This window comes from Muntiacus reevesi, chromosome 5 (genome assembly GCF_963930625.1).
Source record: "Muntiacus reevesi chromosome 5, mMunRee1.1, whole genome shotgun sequence".
Lineage (NCBI taxonomy): Eukaryota > Metazoa > Chordata > Mammalia > Artiodactyla > Cervidae > Muntiacus > Muntiacus reevesi.
In genome coordinates, this window is record NC_089253.1 from 114308684 (window position 1) to 114334652 (window position 25969).

General features: G+C 47.2%; 1 protein-coding gene across 1 annotated transcript in view; it reads right to left on the reverse strand.

Annotated features, from left to right (window-relative positions):
• The window catches only part of SMYD2 (SET and MYND domain containing 2), a 50815-nt gene extending 25658 nt beyond the window's left edge, over positions 1-25157 (reverse strand). Inside the window, exons 1-2 of the mRNA XM_065936220.1 lie at positions 24783-25157; positions 5336-5399 (exon numbers count right to left, since the gene is read on the reverse strand). Coding sequence (XP_065792292.1) covers positions 5336-5399; positions 24783-24955 — 237 coding nt within the window. The 5' untranslated portion in view covers positions 24956-25157. The remainder of the gene's footprint in view (positions 1-5335; positions 5400-24782) is intronic.
• Positions 25158-25969: the final 812 nt, after the last annotated feature.

The window sequence follows — 25969 nt, forward strand, 5'->3', positions numbered from 1 at the left end:
TAAAATTATGAAGTATGGATACTCTTTCTGTTCCTCTTTCAGTCTGAAACTTCTGATTTTTCTATAATGAGCACAGATGATTCATGCAATAAATTTAAAACAATTAAATCTATGTAAAAAGTAAGAGGGAATTTTTTTGGAACCCTTTTAAACTTCTAGTTCACTTTCAGCCACTGTAACAACAGCTCTGCATGACTTTCCTTTTTGTGCATGGACCAAAATACTTAAAGATGCATAAAGAGTTGCAAAATTATCTCATGGTACACCAGCACTCCCAACACTGGAAGAAAAGAGTGATTGTTGTGTCATCCAGTTTTCTGCTGAGCAAAGGATACATTGTCTCCCTGCATAAGGAGACTGAATTTTTATTGTGAAGTCCCCTTTTCTAACTCCTGCATTTGGTGTTTCTCTTGTTCTAATGGGGCTTTCAATTTAGACCATGTCTACTTATATACATACCTATGTGATTTTCTGAAATGTCGAATAGCATGCATAAGTGACTTCTTAAAATGTGGAATAGTAAGAAAATGTCATAGGACTACTGCTCTCCACCACTATTGTTGGCGAGAAGAATGCAAAAGTAGTTAGGGGTGTAGTGACCACCTCTGTCACTGGGATGACACTAGGGTGACAACCACTGCTGGCCCCCATCACAAGGACACTGCTTTGTTTTTTGTTTCCATAAAACAGTGATGGGACACACTCATTGATTCTTATTTGTGATGTTACACATTTGCTCATAGGAAAAAAACAGTGGCTCCTTTGAGAAGGCTTCCTGTGTCTGAATTAAGAGAGCGAAGTATTTAACCAGGACTAAACCTCTGACTCTAGCCCACTCACTAATCACCCAAAAAATGACAGGGTCATGGGAGCATTTCTTAGACACCTTCTACACTTCAGTTACTTTCTGATTGGTGATAAAAGTCGAGAATGTTCTCGCATCTTTGGTCACGCACTCCTCATACATCCTTTCTTCAGTCTTCATCAGAACGTGCCCCTTCTTCCTTTCAAAAGCACACTCGTAATCCTAACACCTCCACTTACAACACACAAACCGTTTTCTTCTATTTGTCAATGTTAAGAAATAACACTTTAGGAAGTTCTACTCCACAATGACTCCTCTATGTAATAACTCTAAAACTCTTCTCTTCAACGTGTCATGGTACAATTTAACAAAAAAGTCTGAGCAAACAACACACTTAGTTTTCTAGGCATATTTATAAAAATAAATATAGTTCATTAAAACACACAGCTTACAAACCGAACCCAACTAAAAAGGAATTTCTATTTCTTTTATATTTCCTCCTATTACCCTTTCATGCATTTTCAATTAAAATCTTTCCTCTGGCAGGATCACACTGAGTCAAATGAACGAAAAGGAGAATAAATGGGACAAGACGTGAACCAAACTGTATAAAATAAAGCATGATCCTAAAGTCCTGCAATCAGAGAGGAGGGCTGGGGGCAAGAGACAGAGTGCTGAGAGGCTCCTAACACGCTGTATTCCTGGAAGGACATCCTCAGCGAGGGATGTGGCCCTTACACTCTTGGAGAGGTTTCTGGACAGACCATACGACTGGAAGGGATCTTCCCCTTCACCCCCATGAAAGGCCACTTCTCCGTCTCTGACCCATTCCCACAGCGCCCCTTCTCCTGGAGGGTCCTCAGGACCCCCGGCGCAGTGCTGGAGGCAGTGAAGGCCCTCCCCAGGGTTTCCGCACACTCTGGCCTCAGTTCTGTTGCTGTGTGGCCTTGGGCGAGTCACTCAGCCACTGTGGACGCAGCTTTCTTATCTACTGATAAGCTCCTTTACAACCCTGTCATCTGCTCTGAGGTATGCACCCCCTGCTGACTCCAGGTGGGTGGGGTCTGCCTTTGAAGAAGGCTCAGTGAGGAGGAAAAGACCCTGACGCTGGGAAAGACTGAAGGCAGGAGGAGAAGGGGGCGGCAGAGGGTGAGATGGCTGGGTGGCATCACCGACGCGATGGGCATGAGTTTGAGTGAGTCCTTGCCAAAGGCCAGGCAAGCCTGGCGTGCAGCAGTCCAAGGGGCTGCAGAGAGTCGGACACGACTGAGCGACCAGCAACAGGGGCGAGGGCCATGCTTCCTCAGGTGGAGAATCACCCGATCACCTTCCTCACTGCCGCCCTCGGTTCGCACCGCTCGTTTGACTCTGCAGCAGTCTCCACCTTGATCCCATCCAAGTGTTCCCTTGGGCAGAACTCCGAATCCGTTTCCATCTGGAGCAAATGCCCCAGATTCCTCCCTAATGATTTTATGGATGAAGCCCTTCTACGGCCATTTGCTTCTAGGCACTTAACTTGATGACCATCCTACCTCACTGTAATACAATCTCCTGCTCCTACTCAATCCTTCAGACGACAGGACAGAAAACCTTAATGATTATGTGTCTCTCCCTGCCGCAACAGGAGAGACACGAAACGGAAATGAAGCAGGTCAAATGCAGCCTCACTTCTAGAAACCAGTGACTTTTGGGAGTGTTACTACTTGTCATCTACGAGAGTACTTTGGTCACAAGACACTTCACAGAGCACGGGGAAACTGAACTGGAAAAGTACTCTCCAGGACCGAGGGTGTCCTGGCCCAGGAGCTGGCGAGATGCAAGGAAGACTGTACGTGGTGGGGCTGGACACAGCAACCTGTCACAGCCTGGACCTTTGACATGACTCAGAATCACAGGATTGTGTCCCCCACCCTGGGGTTCCTTGTTGCAGCAATCACATTACGAAGTGACCTGTAAAATCTGTCTACAGGAGGAGGACAACGCAGCCTGTCAAGCTGCTTGGTGTAAAGTAATAAAAAGGCTCATATTTCAGTGTCATATCTTTTTGCCTTTTCATTCTGTAAGGTGACTGATGCGGAGGCTGCAGCTCCAATACTTTGGCCACCTGATGCAAAGAGCTGACTCACTGGAAAAGACCTGATGCTGGGAAAGACTGAAGGCAGGAGCAGAAGGGGGCGACAGAGGATGAGATGGTTGGATGGCATCACCGACTCAACGGACACGAGTTTGAGCAAACTCTGGGTGATGGTGAGGGACAGGGGAGCCTGGCGTGCTGCAGTCCATGGGGTTGCAAAGAGGTGCACACTACTTAGCGACTGAACAATAATGAAGAGGCATTCTGGTCCATTCTGATATACTTGGTTGTCGGGAACCTCCCAAGGCCAGGCACCTATCACTGTGAGTCAGCAAATCAGAAGACTAGGTCCTAAAGGCAAGGGAACCACAGTGGCACCACAGCACCCCAGCCTGGACTACGGTTATGCATCCGTGTAATGCCACCTGGGGGGCCTAATGGAAGACAGCTCAAGAGACAGGTAGCTCAGCATCTCACAGATCCTCATGTTTCACATCCATGCAGAATTTATAGTTCATCAGAGAAGTTAAAGTTCATTTTGTAACAAGCACTATTCATATAGTGTACACCATTAGGGATCTCAAGTTCTTAGAATCCGTCCATCCTCTTTGGTGAAAAAAACCCAGCCCCTTAAATCTAACGTGGGCTGCCTACTCTAGTCTCTGCGTAAAGCGAAGCTTCAATCCAACCTGAATTACTATAATATTATTACTTATGAGCCCTCATGCCTGCACGCAGCATCACAGTTTACATAGAACCTTCATATCTCACATATCATTGGATCCTTATAATTCATCAAGATAGGGACCCCTGTCCTCATTTACACTCAAAGAACCCGAGAGTCTGAGACATCCTTTGAATTGTCAAGTTCACAGAGGTACGCAGGTACAGGGCTGGAACTGTATCCTCCAAGTCTTCTGTGTTACAATAGTCTGACCTGTGTGTGAGTTACTAGCTGGCTTCTTTAAAGAACCAGAATATCATGAGCTACTTCTTCTAGAAGCATTTAACTTAAATATAGAAACAGCTAACTTATCCGGCCTGGAACCTAACCACGTCATCCCAGGGCTCGCTGACCTCTTCGCATGCCCAGCAATCTAACCACAGAACTCTCTGTCCACAATCTGGAGGGGCAGGCACTTCTCCTCTTCAGAAGAAGCCACGCTCCCTGACAAACCGATGACAAGCACATCTATGTTCTCACTGCCCCGCAGGCCGAAAGCCTGCGTGGAGACACAGGGAGGTGGACCATGCACGTGGCTGTCAGAACCAAGGCAGACCTTCCCAAGCCAATGGGTCAGGGCCCCTGTGAGGGGAGCTCTGTCAGACAAGACTTTGGAGCTTAGCAACCTCTCCCACTGCTGCACAACACCCTTTGGAGACATTCAGAGACCAGCTGTGCAGGAGAAGACAGAACGAAAAAAAAAAAATGAAACCATGGGTAATGTGGTCGACCAGAGCAGGGGTGGGGGGCAGAGGAAGGTGACAGTTAAAATATGGGAAGAAGAACAAAAACGAGGTGCAGGTATGAAGAACAGCCTCCCTGTCCCTAGAACCACTATTTAGTAGCATCATTTCCCAAGCCACATTAGTAGGATCCCATTTAAAAAATAGATTGGGGAGGATACATAGAGGTTGAAGATCATATCCTTCCCAAATTCAAACGGCTAGAACATGGAGTGCATTTTCTGTAATACCTGTGAACATTTTGTGTAACTATACAGTATTAGTAGAAAAATTTGGACAAAGAAAAAAAAAACAACACTTATCCCTTAAAGAGTCTACCAAGAGTTCCTCCAAATACCCTCTTGAAACCCTCAGGCCTGGGTTACAAGACTCTCTCGAGATGCATCCGGCCAGCCAGATGGCTTATGGCCTACATGCAACCTGCCGCCTAAAAACCACCCCGCAGGTCTCCAGGTCCAAGTTCAGACCAGGCCACCTCTGGCGGCACAAAAGCTGTGTCAGGGGCCCACCTAAGTCCAGCTGGAATCAGGCTAGATTAGACCAGCCCACGGGTGGCGTGTGGCCTGCTAGGGGGATAGATACAAATTCAGACTTGGTGACGGTAAAGACTAAACAATTTCAAAGACAGCATTTTAACATTTTTCACTGGTTGTCTTTGCACATTCCAGCTGTTGCTGGGAGCCGTAGGGGGCAGACTGTCGACCTTGGTGATACACCTGCCTGTATCCAGTGTGGCCCCTGTGTCTCTCCCACTTTACCGACCTCTACTTTTGATCCTGTGTGTGGCCCCAGAATGTTACTGCCCATCACCCCTCAGTCCTGCGTGCCAGCACACAGGGGCATCCAGCCACACCCTACGCCACAAGGCGGCTTTCCAGCTCTGGCTGCGGGAGGGCCCTGGGGTGCCGTGACAAGGATGAGAAGGACGCTGGGGTCCCGATCTTCCGAGGAAACCAGGCCCCCCTGCCAGCTGGCCCAGAGACACCTACCTGACACTCCACATCACAGTAAAATGCCTGCTTGCATCTTCCGCATTTGGACAATCCTTCTTTCCTTAAAAAACAGAAAGGGCACTGTAGTGGCGAGAGGCAGAGAAACGTGAAGCCGCACATTTTATCATGCAAGAACAACAGCCATCTGGTCCGAAAGCAGAGCCAAGAGCCACCTTACCTTGCTCTCCCACTGGTACGTGGCATTTTCCCAAAGGAGAGTTTGAGCAGACTCAGCCCTTGAGTGGGAGGGAGTCAGCCAGAGGGGACACGCGCCAACACTGACCGACCCCGACCGCGTGACGGGCGCTTTCCAAAGAGGCGACCGGCACGCTCTCTGACTCGTGGGCCTGGCCTGGGACACCAGAGCTGTTAGCATCAACCTGCGCTATGCGTCAGTGGTTTGGGGCAGGTCAGAGGCTCTTACGGCCTGATTTTCTCACCTGCTAGAAAGGGACTGAAATAAACAAAGCCATCTTGGAAGCCTGTAAAGACAGAGGACTGGGGTCGACCTACACCGCTGAGAACACAAAGTGGGTGACAATCTTTAGCGTTTAGGGATGCAGAAGACAGGATGGAGCGTGTCAGTCACAAATGCTGTCCAGGAAGCCAAGTTTCAAAACAACGCTACCCAGCAACTGGAGACATCTTCTTAAATAAAATACCCCTGGATCTGGCTGGGACACACATCTACCTTGCCTGTATCCCGTTGAATGATTCTTCCGCTTTGTCATAATTAGGTCAGTCTTCCCCGTTCATTGCCATAGAATTCATCTTCCTGCTTCTCATAGGGGACAGGGACGTTGCTGTTCCCCAACTGTTAGGTGCCGGTGTGTTTGCTGCGTTAGACAAGCCACGGGATTTTTCAAAAACTGTGAAGCCACCGAGTTAAACCATATATGATAGAACCGTTCAAATTTTTCTGAGATGGGGAACAACCACTTTGTTAAATGACAGTGCGATCTGTAAAGCCTGCTGTCTGCTTTTCACTGACCACCCTGAAGCCAGCTTCCTGACGTACAGAAAGGCTGGTGCTGCAAAGGGCACTCTGGTTTACTGCCGGGGTCGCCCCCTGCCCGGCCACGGAGCCCCCTCACCCCCACCCCGCCTGCAGTGTGCCTGGAGGGCTGATATTGCAAAGACATACATATCATCACGCTGCAGAGTCCTCCTCCGCGTCTTCTCAGAGAGTGGTAGTCACCACACTACTCCCACGGAATCGGGAAAGCGTTCCAAAAATGCTACTGTTGGAATGAAACTGGCTGCCTTGCAGTTTTCATGACAGTGCTTGGATTCCAAGCAGCAGGCTGAAGAATTGTGTGGGAGGAAAAAACGCAATTCGCAGTTGAGGTATAAATAAATATTCTGAGTTTGCACATCTCGGTGGTTCAAAGAGGAGCCCACTAATTTGGCTGAGTGCATCCTCTGGCCTGAAATACCCTCCAAGGATACATGTGGATGCAATGGCCGGCCCTGGCGCCTCCTGCATTTTATGCCAAGGGGAAAAGGACAGATGATGTGCTCAAAGACAACTGTGAAGTGACTAGGAGCAAGTGCTAATTGACGGGGACCGTGAAGGAATGCCAAAGGGATGGAAAGTGCAGACGAGCAAAGCCGCGGAGGGAACTCTGAAAATTCTCTTCCAAAAGACGTGTGTTTGGACATGGACGATGGATGGGTAGATGCCACCCATAACAATGTCCATCTGAAACAGCCATTTGGTGACGGCTGGTTTTGCAGGGGGCAAGGTCACAAAACCTCTCTGAGAATTTGAAGCTATTAACTCTCCCCAACAACCCACCTTCTCCCCAACCGTCAAAGAACAACAGAAAATTCTGTGAAATTTTGAGGGCTCAGCAACTGCTGAATCTACTCACAGACTAGTGAAGTGTCTTTGAAACCAGAATTAAGACCCTCGATATAACGGACCAGGAAACTATCACAAAAAAATGTCTTTATTAGCTCTATACCATACAAGAAGAAAACAAGGATTATAAACAGAGATCTTCCGCACATAGATGTGAGCAGTAAAGCTAATACGAAGCCAAGGTTTGCTTTCAGCTTATTTGTTTTTGGCTTGTTTTGGATATTACCAAGGTAATATCCCAGGAAGGAAAAAAAACAACTGGGCTCTGGTGAACGCAGGAAGAACTCTAGTGGGATTTCATCAGAATAACAGATCTCCCAAAGGCCAGGATCCATTCAGCCTGGCTAGTCACCAAGTCCATAGCCACAGATAATGAAGATCAGGAAGAGAGAGCCTACTTGTCAGGATTGGCAAGAGGTTACATAATGTCAGTGGTTCTTGATGTGGTCTGTAGACTACCAGAGGCCCAGAGACCCTTTCAGGGAGCCCGTGAGATCCAAACTATTTCCAGAATGTACTATTGCCTTTAGTGTCTTGACATTTGTGCTCTAGAAAGTGGAGGGTGCCTGGAGGGTAAAACCTGCAAGGCTTTGAAGTGAAGTGAAGTGAAAGTCGCTCAGTCATGTCCAACTCTTTGCAATCGCATGAATGAGTCCATGGAGTTCTCCAGGCCAGAATACTGGAATGGGTAGCCTTTCCCTTCACCAGGGGATCTTCCCAACCCAGGGATCGAACCCAGGTATCTCAAAGTGCAGGCAGATTCTTTACCCGCTGAGACACAAGGGCTTTAGTACAAATCAAAGAAGCAAGTAGTCACTGTATTCCTCACTTTTACATGCTCACAGCCAGGGGGGAAAAGCCAGTTTCGCTTAAGAATACCCCTAAAGAAATCTAAACTGTGATACAAAAGAACTTACCTATGGAACAGACTCACACACTTAGAGAATAGACTTGTAGTTGCCAAGAGGTAAGGGATGGACCAAGAGTTTGGGATTAGAGAACGCAAACTATTACATGGTGGTGGTTTAGTCACTAAGTCGTGTCAAACTCTTGCGACCCCATGGACTGTAGCCCGCCAGACTCCTCTGTTCATGGGATTCTCCAGGCAAGAATACTGGAGTGGGTTGCCATTCGGATAAATAACAAGGTCCTACTGTATAGCACAGTGAACTATAGTCAATATCCTATGATAAACCATAATGGAGAAGAATAAGAAAAAGAATGTGTGTGTGTATATATATATATATAACTAAATATATATATATATATAAAACTAAATATATACATATATAACTAAATCACCCTGCTATATAGCAGAGATTAACACAACATTGTAAATCAACTAGAATTAGATAAATTTAAAAAAAGAATGTCCCTAATAAAGCAGTATGTGCATACTCAGTCACTTCAGTTGCGTCCAGCTCTTTGCGAACCCAAAGACTGTAGCCCACCTCTGTTCATGGAATTCTCCAGGCAAGAACACTGGAGTGGGCTGCATGCCGTCCTCCAAGGGATCTTCCCAACCTAGGGATCAAACCTAAGTCTCCTGCAGTTCCTGCATTACAGGTAGATTTTTTTTTTTTTTTTTTTTTTTTTTTTTTACCACTGAGCCACTTGGGAAGCCCAATAAAGCAGGCACAAATATTAATGTCCTTGAATCTCGAGTCTTTGGTATGTATCTTCTTGGCACCCTGAGATGAAGGGGGAAGAAGGCAAGAAGTGTTTCTGCGCCTACTGAAGAATGAGGGTTATCTCAAGGATGAACTCTTGGCCATCCCTGGAGCTATAAATTGAACGTGCCACTATTTTCTTGAAATATCACTTTTACTAGGAAGAACAACTTTAGACAAATTGGCTGTTCAGATTTGCGTATTTGGCAGATATAGTATGGACATAAATGAAGTGAGTCCATCATATCAAGGAAGATAATTGGCAATATTTGTTACCAATGATAAAATGTGGGCTCCTAAGCAAAAATTAGAATTTTGGAACACATGTATCTGCTGCCCAGAGTTTGACAGTCTCTCATCTGAAAGATTGGTGATGGTTTTAATAATTGTGGGGTTTTTTGTTTGTTTGTTTGATTTCATGGTTTGGTGAAATAAAGTTTTAGGAGGTCTATATAACTGAGTGAACCAATGTTTTCCAAATGACTAGAGTGATGTTTTAAAAATTACACATGGCTAAAAGAGTCATTCAAAGTACAAGACAGACTAAGGGTAACAGAGTACATAAAATGCACAGACATGGCTTCAGAGTGTGCATTACAACTAATCTTTAAGACAAAAATCACTTCACTGAGTTCTAATGGTGAATCAAAGAATATCCACAATTAACTGAAAAGGCTATGAAAATACTCCTTCCCTTCCAATTACACACCTATTTGAGGCCAGATTTCCTTTGCATATGTCAACCAAAACTACATAATAAGCCAGACTGAATTCAAAAGCATATCTGACAATCCACTTGTATTCTTTAATCTCTCATTAAAGAGATTTGCAAAACTGTAAAACACCACTATTCTCATTAATTCTTTTGTTTTGAAGAAGAGTCCTTGTTTTAAAAAACAAGTGCTTTATAATATTTTCTATTTTTATTATAAATATGGTAAATATTGATAAATACCTAGGTGAACAAAAAAAGCTCTTTGGAGTTCTCAATTTTTATGGGTAGAGAGGGATCTTAAGAACAAAAGTTTGAAAACTGCTGATCTCTTAAAATAATTCCATCAGCTCCATGAAGAAGTTATTATTCTTGCTTTTCGAATGAAGATACTGAAGATCCTAGAGGTGAAATATATAACCCAACATGGCCATTCAGCAAGTTGGTAGCAGAGTCAGAATTCACACGTCAAGGGACATATTTTGTCTCCATCATGCAAACATATCCTTCCTTGAGTATGGTGACAAGATCGAGGAGCATATACTACAGCAAACAAAAATAATCTATGTGTCTAGATAACGTAATAGTGGTAAGTAAATAAGTGTTAGTTGCTCAGTAGTATCAGACTCTTTGTGACCCCACGGACTGTAGCCTGCCAGGCTCCTCCGTCCATAGAATTCTCCAGGCAAGAATATTGGAGTGGGAAGCCCTCCCTTCTCTAAGGGGGTCTTCCCGACCAAGGGACCGAACCTGGACTAGCACTAATGAGTAAATAAAAGGATTCTTTACTCTGGTCTGCATAATGTCCCGGCTCCAGTGGAATCCTGTTAATGCTGCACCGTGCTGTACTTGGTCGCTCGATCGTGTCCGACTCTTTGTGACCACATGACTGTAGTCCGCAAGGCTCCTCTGTCCATGGCATTCTCCAGGCAAAAACACTGCAGTGGGCTGCCATGCCCTCCTCCAGGGGATCTTCCCAACGCAGGGATTGAACCCAGGTCTCCCACACTGCAGGCAGATCCTTTACCATCTGAGCCACCAGGCAAGCCAAGGATACCAGAGTGGGTAGCCTATCCTTTCTCCTGCTAATGTTACTTGGCTTCAAAGCTACAGTGGGAAGAATCCAGTCATTTCTGAAAATGAGATCTAGGAAGGGGAACATCCCCACAGAAGGTCTCTTGACCAACTATGCCAGAGGAATCAATGTCACTTGAAGTGGACTGGAACTAGAATAAGGACTGATTTTGTATACAGCCTGTGCAAAGAAGGTCCCTCTGTCTCATTCAGGCAGTAAATCCAGGTGTGTTCGCAGACAGACACTGGGCCAGTCCACATGGCATTGCGTCCTCTGGGAACTGGGTGATGAAACACTGCGGCTCTCACAAAGGACAGAAAAGCCCTGCCTGGCTCGGATGCAGATGTCACTGCACATGTGCTTAGGGAGGCATCTACCCGGCTTACCTGTGTGAACATCCTTCGCAAAGATTCTCCCGGCCAGACTGCCCTCAGCAGAGAGGAGGAGAAAAGCTAAGCCAGTTACTGACAGCGAACAGTTTAAGAATCTCCTTTGGTCTATCTGGTAACAGCGGTTCTCGGGGAAATGGGGTAGGGATGGGAACTCTGTTTAAACTACCCAGATACATGCTTCAGTTCTTCCCATAGCTTACCACTGGGCGAGACACACACGGTCTGTAGGTCTAACGGTGGAAACCCCCATTACAATGTGCTGAGCTGGCTCGTGCGGGTGTGTGTGTGTGTGTGTGTGTGTGTGTGCGCGTGCGTGCTTCAGAGAGCAAAAAGTAGAGCTCCTGAGACTGCTGACTGCAAAGTTCAGCCAGAGAGAAACTTCATATGGGATATCCATTTTCACTGTCGGAATACACAAGGCTTTTAGAATAAACTCTGTGCCTGCAGAAGACCCGGCTGTAAAGCTTTCATTTGCGATGTAACCTGATCTGAATTGTCCAGGAGGTTTGGGGAAAGACTTCAAAACAAGGAACAGAAAACTGCCCTCTGTGACCTAGGAATAAAGGTCATTTGGAGGAATGAAGCGAAATAACTGGAAAGGAAGGGAACTAAAGGAACATTAATGGTGAAATCACTCACAGCCTCTCAGAGTGGTTCTCAGCCTTGGCTGCCTGTGTCTGTCTGGGGTTGGGTACAGCTGGTCTCATCAGACTGGTCTGTGCTGGGAGTTTTAGAAAGCTACCCAGATTGAATGTGCCTCCATAATATACAACCGCTGGTCTAGGCCTATGGTCATCCATTTGGGTTGAGTGTTTTTGAGGGCAGAATTTGACCAAGAGTGTTGAAGCATTCTTCAACTCTGGCAGTCCAGACTGCTTACAATGTAACTCTTCTTAAGAATGACTCACACACAGGATGGATTAGGTGGTTTAGCCACCTTGCTGATGGATGGATAGGTTGGAATAAAGTGGCAGACACTGTATTTTCTTACTATGACAAGCAAGTGTTCTGGAAGCCAGGCTCAGCTTTCTTTCTCCCTCTTCCTGATTCCTGCTTCACAATGCAGGATGAGTGTGCTGGGCTCCTTTTCCTACTTTCCTGTCTCAAATCCTTTTTCCTTCTCATGCTTGAGGTGCTATGCAATCTTGGGCAAGTTATTCATCCTTTCTGAACCTGTTTCCTCCACTATAAAGATACAGTTTCTATCTCGGAGGTTTGTTATGTAAATTACATGAAAAAATATAAGTGAAGCCCACCACTACACTTTTAATTAGTCTTCAATCTTTTGTGGTTTTTTTCTTAAGTGATGTCAACCCCTGAAATATCTTCAGTACCATCTTGCTCAGACTCCTATTTAGAGGATTTATGCTTCTAAAGCCTTTGTTTTACAGGCAAATATCTACTCTACTGTGAATGGAAGGGCTCTTTGAACTTAAGAAATGGTTCCATCCACAAAAGGAGGAAAGAAATGTGACAGGAAAATGCAAGTGTGTGATTATCAGTGGCTGAAACAGAACTCAGAAGACACACTCCTGTCATTTTCGACAGGAGGAGACACGCGCAGTGATTAATTTTCTTGCTTTTAAAATTCAGAAGCTGGGAAGATCAACAAGTTAGGACTGTAATTAACAACTCCTGCTAGTTAATGCATTGCCGCAGGTGCTGTGGGTCCAGATAAAAAGGATTTGATCCTGTAAGCTCCCTCCTTTCTGCTACTGAAATGAATGCTTTGTGGGTTTTCCCCATGAAAGAGAAGGATAGCATGGAGTGGGTTTGCAATAACAATTACCTTTAACAAACAGTGATAGAAGAAGTGACAAGGAGGCTCTGCTGAAGAGAGGCAGCCCCGGCCAAATGAAAAAAGAGAAAAGGAAAAAAGCCGCAGCGGCACAATATAACTTCACCAGGGGTTGAAATAAGACAATCAGAAACAAAGTTAGCCTCCCACCCAGAGTGAGTGGATCCACTAGCAAATTTTTACTGGAGAGAAATAAAAATTGGAGGAATTGTGGCAGAACCCTATTATAACCCTGGTCAGGGGACAAGGATAATACTCAGGGTACGGGTTTTTGTGTAACCCTGAAGGATGCTCCATGTAGCACTTTAATCCACAACCTAACAGTGAAACAGGACGTGCTGCGGGAGCTTCTTCCCAGAGCAGGGCTGAACCTTCCCCCCAGGCATCCGGCTTTGTTCTGAGGCTTGTTAAAAGTTAGAGCCCAGGGCCTCCAGGGATGCGGGAAATATTTAGGGCAGTAAGGTAGCAACTAATAGGTTTCCCAAATATTGGAACAGAAGCTGTGATTTACAAGGAGAAAGAGGGGGCTTGGTGGTCAGCACTGAAGAGTTGACCTTGTCATAAAAATGATGACCCTGGGGGAAATGGAGTGACACGGGTCAAAGGGTAGAAAGTTTTGGTTGAAAGAAGAAAAAGGTCTGAGAATCTACTGGATGGCATGGTGACTACAGGTAATAATACAGTAGAGGATGCTTGAAAGTTGCTGAGACTTGAGTTTAAGCATTCTTGTCACACAAAAGGAAGTTACCTACATGAGGGAATGGATGTGCTGATTATCTTGATCTTAGTAATCATTCCACAGCCTCTATGTACACCAGATCATCATGCTGCACACTTTAAATACAATCATACCTGTCAATTCTTCCTCAATAAAGCTAAAAAAATCACTGTAGACATGACTCTCCACATCACTGACTCATGAAAATCAAGCTCAGCAATGAAAAAACAGAGAGGATGCTGATTTAAGATTTGTTTCAATGAAGGCTCCAGGGAAGCCTGGCATGCTGCAGTCCATGGGGTCGCAAAGAGTCAGACACAACTGGGAAAGTGAACAACAGCAAAGGCTCTAGTTGAGATGAAATCTTCCTCTGCCTTGGAAGGAAAAAAATTCATGAGGCTTATGGATAGAGCAGAGAACTACTCAGCCTACAGAACAGCAACGATGAATCTTTTCAGTCACTGGACAGCACCTACGACCAAACCTCATCTTGCAGGCCCTGCAAAATCCCTAACAGCTGAAGCCTGAGTGAAGAACAGATGTGTACGCTTTTAAATTGAACATTCTCCTCCGAAATTCTGTATATGAACTTTTGTGGGAGATCACAATGACGTCTCCTTGCAATTTGTCTTTGACTTCTCTGATGCTTACCAACGAGGAAGTCAAAGTGAAACAAACAACATACTCGTTTTTAACTTAGTTCTCTCCTAAAAGAACTGACCATAAGTAGGAGCCACCATTAGAAGAATGGGGAATGACGCAGCACCATTATGGGGGAACTGGAAAGACTGCTTCTATTTTGTTTAGGTTTTAAGTGAAAAAAGCAGAAAGGGATAATGCCAGGCAGAGTGGAAAGAGCACTGAATATGGAGGACTTGAGCAGTCAAGATTCTGCCCTGAAGCCAGGGATCGATGAAGTGTTCTGTAAGTATCTATAAGGATCCATTTCCAAGAACGAACAGAGAAGGTGATGAGGCCTGCCCACAGAGCTGTTAGTAAAATAAGACTGCAGAAATGAGACTATTCATTTGATAAATAAACATTTGCTGAGGTCACAGAGTATCAGGCCTCAGGCTAAGTGCTGCAGCTACAAGGTTGAAGAAGACCTAGTTCCTGTAGTCAAGGAGTACGTGTGATGAAGGAAGTATGCAGAAGGTGCTGGTGCAAACACACGCATGTATGCACGTACCACCATGAGCACTTTGGAGATGCGGAGTGAAATGGACGCTGCTGAGCAAACTGGACCCGAACAGCGCTACGCCCAGCCTTGGGGGCACGCCAGCAGGTAGCCTGGACCCTCCAGTGGCCTTGCACTGGGCCACTCTCTGAAGATGCACTGAAACAGGAGTTGGCGGTGGGCTGCTTTGCCCACTCTGTGCCTAGAAAATATTTAGCAGGTAGGTGCCCCGGAAGGCCTGAACACATGCTGAAATCAGTTTACTATTGATTGAAATAAGTCAACTGTTAAGCTTCTGAATCTCTACTACTTTGTGACCCTGTAAGTTTTTAAGGTGAAAAAAAACCCTAAAGCTTTTTAAGTTGTGTTTAGAAACATGTCTGAATACAACTTAAAAAGCTTTACAGACATGAGTTTGAGTAGGCTCCAGGAGTTGGTGATGGACAGGGAAGCCTGGCGTGCTGCAGTCCATGAGGTCACAAAGTCAGACACAACTGAGCAACAGAACTGAACTGATTCAAGTGTATGAGTAGACCAAATGTCAAAAAAATGTCGACGCAAAGTGATGCTATTTTAACACAACGCAGGGATGCTACAGTTTCATTTGACCCAGTATTATCTGATCAGAGTTCTCCCTTAGTTTGCATAAGTCACGAACTATAGTGTATACTTAAACTTCTGTTAACAGTGTCCTTTATGACACATGTGGATTATCAGTGTTTGATGAAAGGAAGCACTGAACTCAAAACATTACTGCCTTTAACAAAAACTCTGCTAAAATGACAAAGTTCAAGGTACTGCTGCTGCTGCTGCTAAGTCGCTTCAGTCGTGTCCGACAGCATCAACTAAAAATTGCCACTTGCTATCTGCTTCTACAAGGATGACATCACTAGCCACTGCAGTCACTGGCCTTCAACCATTGTCTGAAAGGAGTCCCGGGTAGAGATGAGGAGTGAGACACTCTGTGCTCTGGGAAGAACCAGCAGAACAGGCCTTCAGACAGCTAGAAATTTTCAGACAAGTTTATGAGCCCAACTTCTGACATCTCCTCCCATCTAGAAAAGCACTAAAATCATTAGCGGAGGCATTTGCTCCTCGTGACTAGCCGCAACCTTCTTGAGACTCTTTGCAACCCCACGGACAGCAGCACACCAGGCTCCTCTGTCCATGGGATTCTCCAGGCAAGAATACTGGAGAGGGTTGCCATTCCCTCCTCCAGGGGATCTTCCCGACCCAGGGATGGAATCTGGGTCTCCTGCATTACAGGCGGATGCTTTACCGGCTGAGCCACCAGGGAAGCCCCATCTTGGGACTGGCAGGAACCTTCTGCTGTGCGTTTCACCAAAATCAAACTTATGCTGACCTCCCCTACCCACCTCTTCGGAGCAGGGCCTCAGAGCTATCTGAGAAGCTGTCTCTTGGGCAGTAAGTCCTCATTCTGCCCCAAATAAAACTTAATTCACGACTCTCACGTTCTGCCTTTTCTTTTCAGTCTGCAGTGCGTAAAATAAAGATGAATAAAACCGACTGGAACATAAGCTTCGTGGTGGGAGGGACTTCTGTTCCTTTTTTCCATGGGATTCAGAACCTAGTGTGTGCTCAGTTGCTCGGTCGTGTCCGACTCTGTGCGACCCCACGGACTGTAGCCCACCAGGCTCCTCTGTCCGTGGGAGTCTCCAGGCAGGAATACTGGAGTGGGTTGTCATCTCCTGCTCCAAGGGATCTTCCCGATTCAGGGATCGAACCTGCATCTCCTGCAGTGGCAGGCAGATTCTTTTATCACTGCACCACTTGGGAAGCCCAGAACCACAGTGAATGCCCCATAAATATAAGTATTTGCTGAATGTATTAAAAACAGAATCCCTGCTCTCAGACAGCTTACCATCTGCCCATCATTAAATGTCTCTTACTGTTGAAGTTTTAAGAACCTGTGAGACTACCCCTGACAGTGATCATCACTCTGCTAGAGATTTATGCAACTGAGGGGTAAGAGATTTTTTCAGGTGGCACAAGTGAGGAAAATCAACAGGATCTGAGCCCAGGGCCCATAACCCTTGAAGAGCCTTTCCTGGTCCTCACAGACTCAAGACTAAAAGCTCCTCCAGTCCAACATCTTTTCATTTTGTCACAGATGGCAACATAACTCCTTTTAAGTGCCAGGACATAAAATCTTGAGATTTTTATTTGGCTCAGATGAAAAAGTGCATGATGTTGTCAGCCAGACTTCCTTTGCACCTCCCTCCCCCAGGATACGCCTCTGTCTTCAGGCCTTGGTGTGAAATTCGCTTCTCCTGAGGGAGTCGGCCTTATTCTTCCTCTCCCCCAATGCAGATTCCCTGGGCGATGAGATGTCCCGTTCATCGCAGTGCACTTGCAGATACACAGTGGTGTCTCAGCTATCACAGCAAGCATTTATTTTGGTTTCTAGGGACTGTAAACCTGTGAAACAGAAGCACTTATGGATTCTTGGATGCCCTCCTTCTTTAAGAAGCGAACCCAATCCACTTGAATAATGCACATGCCATATTTCCACTCAGTCATCAGAAACCTTCCACTTAGCCCCTAGGTTTTATGTTAATACATTGGCACAAGGAGTCCCACAGTATTTTTAAATTTTTGATGGAAGGAAAATCTGAGACACGCAGCTGGATTCTCAACAAATGCATGGACTAGAAAGATAAGTTGTTTCCTGAACCCTCAAGACACTTTGGTCTTATTTTCCTGCTAAATTGCATATCTCTGGCCTTCAGAGAAGTCTAGAAGAGATCGGATTTCCTTCTGTTCTATTGTGCCGGCGTGAACGCCTTTGCAATTGAAAAGGAGGCCTCCGAGGGTGGTAGGAACAGAGTCAGCAGAAGTTACACAAAGTGAGGTGTGTGGCTTTGTGACTGGTTAGAGCGCCCGTGCTAATGAGGCCAAGGTCGTGGGTTCAGCCCCTGAAAAGGCAGTTACTTCAGTCAATTCCCTGCTGGAGGACTGCACCCCTAAACTCCCACAGATTCACTAGAAATCCAGAGATGCGAGGGTTGGGATGAGAATGGGAGACTGATGGTGGTGTACAGACTGATCACATTAATACAAATCCCTTGAGAGAGGACAGAGCCCTCTAGTCCCAGAGTGGGCCCCTCTCCAGGGGCAAGGGGACAGCTCCAGAAGCGACTAACCTCCAGGCTGACCAGCGCTCTGTTGTGCTCGCTCAGTCGTGTCCGACTCTTTGCTCCTCTGTCCATGGGGATTCTCCAGGCAAGAGGGGTACTGGAGGGGGTTGCCATGCCCTCCTGCAGGGGATCTTCCCAACCCAGGGATCGAACCCAGGTCTCCCACATTCCAGGCAGATTCTTTACTGTCTGAGCCACTAGGGAAGCCCAAGAATACTGGAGTAGGTAGCCTATCCCTTCTCCAAGGGATCTTCCTGACCCAGGATTCGAACCGGGGTCTCCTGCATTGCAGGCAGATTCTTTACCAGCTGAGCTACCAGGGAAGCCCCTCCAGAGGAGGGCTCAAGGCCTGTATCTGGTCAAATACAATCAGGGTACCCTGCTCCAGGTCTGCCTAGTTCCCTGGTGGTGATCAGGACTATATACTCACGGACTCAAAGGCAAGCAGGCAAAGCAGAGCCGGGCTGCCTTTGAGAGGAACAGGACATGGGAATGCAGAATCAGTAAGAGAGGAGAAATTTCAATCCAATTGTCCTGGCACAGGTCAAATGAAAGCATTCCTCAAACTGAGAAATGTGATCACTTCCCTTCACATCTCAAGTACAAAAAGCAAGATGTGCGTATGGTGGGAATGACGTTAGTTATTGATGACTCCAGTTACAGAAGGGATATTTGTAATTACTGACTGCCTCCTCGGGATGCAGAAATACAGCAGACTAAAATGACAGTGATTTCATGTTTTCTTGATATTGACGAGAAGAAGAAAGGGGATATGACCCTCAGGCAAAAGAGTTAGGTCTCAAACACCAAAATCAAGTAGAAACTTTCTTTGCAGTTTTCTATTTCAAGTTCTGTAAGATAACTCTGCTGTCCCAGGTTCCTACCAATTCTGAGTTCTGTTGAAAATCAGGTGCTGGCAAACTGCAGCCCTGAGCCCTGAATCTTCGCAAAGAAATTTAAGACATTTCTGAGCACCTTTTAAAGAATCTTTGGACAGACAGCGTGCCATATGCTTGTCCTACAGGAACACCATGAGGGCCTTTCAGCACAGCTGCATCATGAATTCTATTCCCAAACCATGTCTGTTTAACTTTGCACAGAGCAAAGTTCTGAAGAATGGGCCTGTTGAAGAAAAAATAAATAAAAATAAAAATAGGCGGCTGTGGTTAATATCCTCATGGTGCCCTACCAGAGCACATAGGAACAATCTCTCTGTACGTACCTATAAAGATGAAGACGACAAACTCCTTTTAAATAATATGAGCATATTTTAAAATATCCCAGGCTTCCCTGGTGGTCCAGTAGTAAAGAGTCCATCTGCCAATGCAAGGGACCTGGGTTCGATCCCTGGCCTGGGAAGATCCCACATGCCACAGGGCAGCTAAGCCCGTGTGCCATAGTGACTGGGTGTGAGGACTGCAACTACTGAAGCCCATGTGCTAGAGAATGCGCTCTGCAACGAGAAAGGCACCACAATGAGAAGCCTGTGCACCTTGGCAAAGAGCAGGTCCCCCCCCACCGCAACTAGAGAAAGCCCGCACACAGCAACGAAGACCCAGCGCAGCCAAAATAAACAAATAAAAATGAAATTAAAAAAATAAAAATATTGCAAACTCACAAAAGGACCAAAGCCTCATATTTCTTTTTACATTTTATCAGGTCATAGGGGATGATACAGAAGAACATATGCAGTTGTTAGGCAAATTCCAAAGTGTTGGAATAAAAAAAAATTCTCTGAAACCACAGCAGCATAAGATATAAATCCAAGACAGATGAATCAATTGATTTTTCTGAACTTTCAGAAACAATGCATTAATCTGTTGAATTATCCACTGGGGCAGGGGGAAGCAAAAGAGAAGAGGTGATAAAAATTGCGTTCACTTGAGAAAGCAGAAGTGACTTAAGTCCTCGTGTCCAGGTGTGAACCACACAGTAGTTTCAGGTCAAAAGGGACAGAGATACATGTGGCTGATTCATGTTGATATATGGCAGAGACCAGAACAACACTGTAAAGCAATTATCATCCAATAAAAAATTTTAAATTAAAAAAAAAAAAAAGGACAGTGAAGGAAAACCACACTTAGAACAGAAAGACACAGTTCCCCTCCATGAAGAGGCTGGCCCTTAGGAGGCACTCAATATCTGCCCCCAAAAACGTGAAATTCAAGGAAACAACTTTTCCAACACTCAGTTACTTCCTATATAACACGGGACAAGGTCTACTCTACACAGGCCATCCTGGGGAGGATCAAAACACAAATGTACCTGGAAACGCTTTATGAGCTGCGAAGAGCAACACGATTTAAAGGAATATCATTTTATACGGGATCTTCAAATTTTTGCGATTGAGAGGATATTGTGCAGCTGCTTTTTGGAGGGAAAGGGGTTAGATGGTGGTTTTAACTCACCAGGGTTTGAATTTCACTTAGGATATCTATCCTGCTGCCAGTCTGTCTCTTTCATCTCAAATCGCTCCTAATCGTGCAGCTTGGTCACTGGGCCCTGATACGCTAGGACAGAAATGATGCTCCCTGCATGTGAAAAATATGCGTGTCCTGAAGTCTTGCAGGACTGCTCCTTGCCACAGCTGAATCACGCTGAAGGCAGAGAGCAGAGAGGAGCCGTGGTATCCTTGCTAGGTGGAACATTCTGTTTTCCTCCGTCTCTTACTTCAAACATTTGTTTAATTCCAGGGTAAAAAGAGTATTAAAGTCGTTAATCATTTTGGAGCTACACAAGGCTCTTTAAAAAATAACTAAATATAGCTTTACCTGTGTAGGCTCATCATATCATTTTCATCAGGTTTTGGGAAATACTGAAAACTGGTCTCAGACACCCATATTCATGCTGTTGAATGGAAGGTTGAGAACCACTGCTTTCAACTCTGGGTCAACTTGCCATCTGAATGATGATTCTGCTGGCCAACAAGGTACAATATTTTCTTCCCAGTATTCCCCAGCTCAACCCGACTGCCATAAAAATGTCCCTGAAATGAGAATATGTTCTCATATTATTTAACATTTAGCCAACAGAGCTCATCAAACAAGTCCATAGAAGCGAGACACCGAGCCAATTGTGACACCTCCCGAGTGGTCTGGGTTGTATTGGGCACTTGACTTCCCTGACTTGGGACCAGCTCAGGAGGTAGGTGTTAACGCGCACTGCTTACAGATAAAGGAAGCTGGGAGTCCGTGCGTGCATGCTAAGCTGCTTCAGTCATGTCTGACTCAGTGTGACCCTACGGGTTGTAGACTGCCAGGCTTCTCTGTCCATGGGATTTCCAGGCATTCAGAATACTAGAGTGGGTTGCCATGCCCTCCTCCAGGGGATCTTCCCCACCCAGGGATCAAACCCGCATCTCTTATGTCTCCTGCACTGACAGGTGGGCTCTTTACCACTAGGATCACCTAGCAAGCCCAGAGGGGCTAAATAATTTGGCTCAGGACAATCCATCAGGAAGGGATGAAACCAGAATTCCAACCCGGTCAATCTGGCCCCAAAGTCCCTCCTTTGCAGTCTCTAAGTAAAAGAAAAACTTGAAATACTGAAATGTTGAAAATGGCAACCCAATATCTACTATACAAATGGCTGAACTTAATATTCTTTAGTGTCACTTTTTAGAGGAAATCTGTTTTGTGTGTGTGTGTGTGCGTGTGTGTGTACACACACATACCCTTTTGGGGGGGAACACCATGTAGCATGAGGGGTCTTCGTTCCTGGACCAGGGATGGAAACCTATGATCCCTGCAACATAAGTGTGGATTCTTAACCACTGGACCACGAGGAAAGTCCTTGTTGGCTATCTTAATCTTCCCACCCATTTCCTTAAAACACATGTAAAACGATGCAGGGAATCGATTATTGGAGCATGTGCCCATAGAAAGTGAAAGTCACTCAATCATGTCCAACTCTTTGGGACTCCATGGACTGTAGCCCGCCAGGCTCCTCTGTCCATGGAATTCTCCAGGCAAGAATACTGGAGTGGGTTGCCATTCCCTTCTTCAGGGATTTTCCTGACCCAGGGATCAAACCTGGGTTTTCTGTACTGGCAGGCGGATTTTTATCACTGAGCTACCCAGGAAACCCTCTCAGATGGAACGCAGAGTTACAGATTTTTCACTTTCTGAGACAAGTACTAGCAAGTGTTAAAATACATTAAATATCACGTGAAAAAGTGTGCCACTAAATATTGACCAGGCCAACATATGTGCATGTGCACATGCACGCACGTGTGTGTGTGTGTGTACAAAAAAAAAAAAAAAAATCTGAGAGGTCTGATGAGGACAGCTCCCAACTTGAAGACATTTATATTTTTAGGAGCTGCCTCTTAGCAGCTGAGGCAAGATACACATCTTCCCAAGTGTCACCCTGAGAAAATGTGATACAGATGCAAACCTTTGCCTGTGTTACCCTGACAGTAAGAATTCCACTTCGCTGTGACTTAAGAGACTTCCTATTATTTTTCCATGTACAGAACATACTTATTTCTGAAAAACATCACTTCTTTTCCTTCAAAATAAGTCAAACCCTGATACAATTAATATGATAGGGAGGATCTCTGCAGGCTCAATTGTCTTAAGCAATATTATTTACTTTCTACTTCTAGCACAAGAAACAATATGTGCAGTTTTCTTTTTATGGCAGGGGAGGGGAAGTCACAGATCAGTATTTGAGAATTCTGCTCCTACCCCCGGGGGAACCATGGGGACATATACGTGTACCTCTAGTATAGTTGGACAGAATAATCTGTCTTCGGTCTATACAAACAGCTGACAGAGGAAACAATGCTAAACCTTTGAGAATTGATCTAGCCACTAATTCTAAGTGAACTGGATTTAATAGAAACCACAGAGTGAGTACAAAGATATTTCTGATTTCACAGGTATCATGATGTCATCATATCTTGTGTGTTATTTTAGCTGATTTCAAATGAATACTCAGGGAGAGAGAGAAGAAAGGAACCGTGGGTGTTGACAGAAGTTCACCTAAGCCAGAGAAAAGTGAGGCAAGATGCCGTGGTCCCTCCCCAGTGCAGGGGGCAGCGCCGGAGAGGGGTCTAAGGCAACAGTGGCACTAATGAATGTCATTCAGAAAAAGGGAAACTAAGGCAAATGCTGTCCCATAGGGCGGGGTGATTGGCCACACCGCACCTGGCTGCACCTTCCTGTCTGGAGGTGAGGGCGTGTGTAGTAGGTACAGTTCGGAGGCGAAAGAGAACCATCTCCCCGCTCTGCGGCTCCACTGCGAACCCAGCTGGATTTGATATATAATTCACCGGAGGAGTGGTCTGGTAACAGACATCTGAGCACCTACTAGGAGCCTGGTCCCGCAGTCTTCTCCGCCACGATGGATCCCAGGAATCACCAGGATCCCTGACGGAGGCGGGAGGCCCCTCCGTGCAGGGTGACCCGCTTTGCTCCTGCCACTCCAGACACCCAGGCTGCTTCAGACTCTGAGCCACAGCAAGGCTCAGAAGATCAAGGGACCAGACTCAGCAGCCTTTTTAACTTTGGGAAAACCCAATGCTCACTTCACTCAAACGTCGCAAAGTGGTGCCATGACCCTTTAGCTCTTGGCTCACCAATTCAAAGAGACACATCACATACAGCCCTTAAGCTGCCCACGGCATGATTCTGTGTCTAGTTCCTTTCCAGGTCCCCCCAAAGCGGAAGACAGCTCTGGCAGGGAGTCTGGGCAAGATGACTATAGTATTTAGCTTTTGTCCCTTCTTTTGCTCTGTCTTAACCGTGGAATAAGATGAACATATCTCAGGCACTGAGTTCTTCGGCATGTGCTGGACTGGAGACCTGTATTCAAAAGCTACCTGCAAACCTCAGGTGGGCTTAATCTAGCCCAGGAATCTCCACTTCGAAGATGAAGAAACTGAGGTTCAAAGAAAGTAAAGCAGGGTCCGGGGAGGTCCCATGGCATAAACTCCAATGCCATGCTTCCGGCCTCAGTCCTTTTATTGAAGACAGCTGGGTAGGCAATGGGCAGAACTGAGGACATCAGATTTCATTTTCTTAACTATAAAGGTGAATATATATACTTCCCTCTGGGCAGTGGTTCTCTCCCCCTTCAAATGGAAAGGGTTACATTCATGATTTCTAACGGTGCCTTTCAGGTCTGAAACTGTCACAAGGCTTGAAGATATAAGTATGCGTTGGTGTATGTGAATATATACACATATACAGACATACATGATCGGCTCCATTTAAATACCAATTCCAACGGGACGTTTTGCCTAATCCGCCAAGCAACCAGGTTTTCCCAAGCCCAAACAAGGGCTAGATCTCGTCCCACCATTGCAGTCCCTCTGAACCCCGGGTGGGGGTCCCCCTGGCTTCTCCCCAAAGACAAGCGCAGAGGGTGACAGGAAAGACGAGGGGCCACGTACTTCACATGAAATACGAAGTGTCACTTATTTTAAGTTCCTCGGCGGAAACACGGCAAGTCTGCGGCAGCGCGGGGCTGGGGCGGGGCGCAGATCAGCTCACAGGAAGCCCAAGTGAAAGGTGACTTGTGGCTGTGGCCGCTGCGCGAAACCTGGGGCCCCGCCGGCCAAGCGCCGAGTGGCCAGGGCTGCGGGGCAAGCCTGGCTCCGAGCCCACGTGCTGCAGGCACGACCCTGCCCTGGCGGGTTCGCACCGCCCGCCGGGGCCAGCGGGGAAACGTGGCGTGGTGCAGGGCGTGCGGCGGGAACTTGGCGGGTCTCGCTCGCCGAGCGCACGTGGCCCGGCCAGTCCCGGGTTCCGGGGCTGCCCCCCCACACCAGCCCCCGGAGCCGCGGGCGCTAGGACCCCGCGAGGCGCGCGCACTCCCGCCCGCCCGCGCGCGCGGCGCCCCCGGAGTCCCCGCGCGCCCGCCGGCGCCGCCCTACCTGGCGAAGCAGAACTCGCAGTGGTTGCCGCGCTCGCTGACCGTGAGCACGTAGGCGTAGGCCGGGCAGGAGAAGAGCAGGTCCCCCACCTGGAAGGGCTGCAGGGCCCGCAGCCCCCGGCCCTTGCCCGGGCTGCAGAAGCGCTCCAGCCCGCCGTCGCCCTCGGCCCTCATCCCGGCGGCCGGGCTGGCGCGGAGGGGGGGGCCCCCCGCGGCTGCGGCTCCCCGCGCGCTGTTATTGGAGCAGCGTCACCCGGAGTCGCGGGGGCGGGAAGCCGCCCGCGGACGCGGCGGCCACCGCTTCCCCGGAAGGGACGGCGGCCCCGCCCGGCGCTCGCGCGCCCCCGGGAGGCGGGGGACCCGGCCCCGCGGTCCCGCCCCGCGCGCGGGACCCTCGCCCGCGGCCCCGCACTCGGCCGACTGTCGGCCGCCGTGGCCGCAGCTCGGAGCTGCGTCCCCCCGGGGCGGCTCCAGGCAGGAGGGAGGAGGCGTGTGCGTCCCGGCGGAGGGCGCGGGCCGCGGCCGCGTTCCGGTGGGCGGGATGGGGTTGCGGTGGGGCAGGTACCCGGCGCCTCCCCTAGACCGGCCAGTAGAATGCCCCGCGCTGGGTTAATGGAAGTTGGCGGGGTTGGGGGACAAGATGCTTCTCAACCTTCAGTTCGGTTCCTCTGTCCTTGTCGAGAACCCTAGAAGGAGTCCTCGGGGAACAACGAAAGGAAACCGCAGTAGGAAACTGATGTGCCGAGGGGAGCCGAGGGTTAAAAGGTGCTTCCCCAAGGTCGAAGGTTTTTAGAGCCCTGTGTGACTCCCAGGGAATCTCAAGTATTGATTGTGAACCTACTCTTTTTTTCCTCTGCCCCTCCGGTGGAAGTTAATTACGTGGATGGAAAAAGGAAGTGCACTAGGTCAGGCTTGCTCACTCAGACTCTGCGTACAGGCAAAGATGCGGAGGAGGCAGGAGATAGATAGCCTTGCAGTCCAGAACTTAAGACTTGCCCGGGGGCAGTGCCGGGCTGTGGCCAGAGCACAGGGCTAGGGATCGAACCGGCTTGACCACTCACTGTCATCTTAAAAAAGTCAATTAGGTTATGAGTCACAGAGAGGATTTTCCGTATGAGAAAGAAGGGTTTAATCTGTTCCGCATAGGAGTGTGGAAAGGCTGCAGGTGCTGTGCGGCTGTAAGGACTC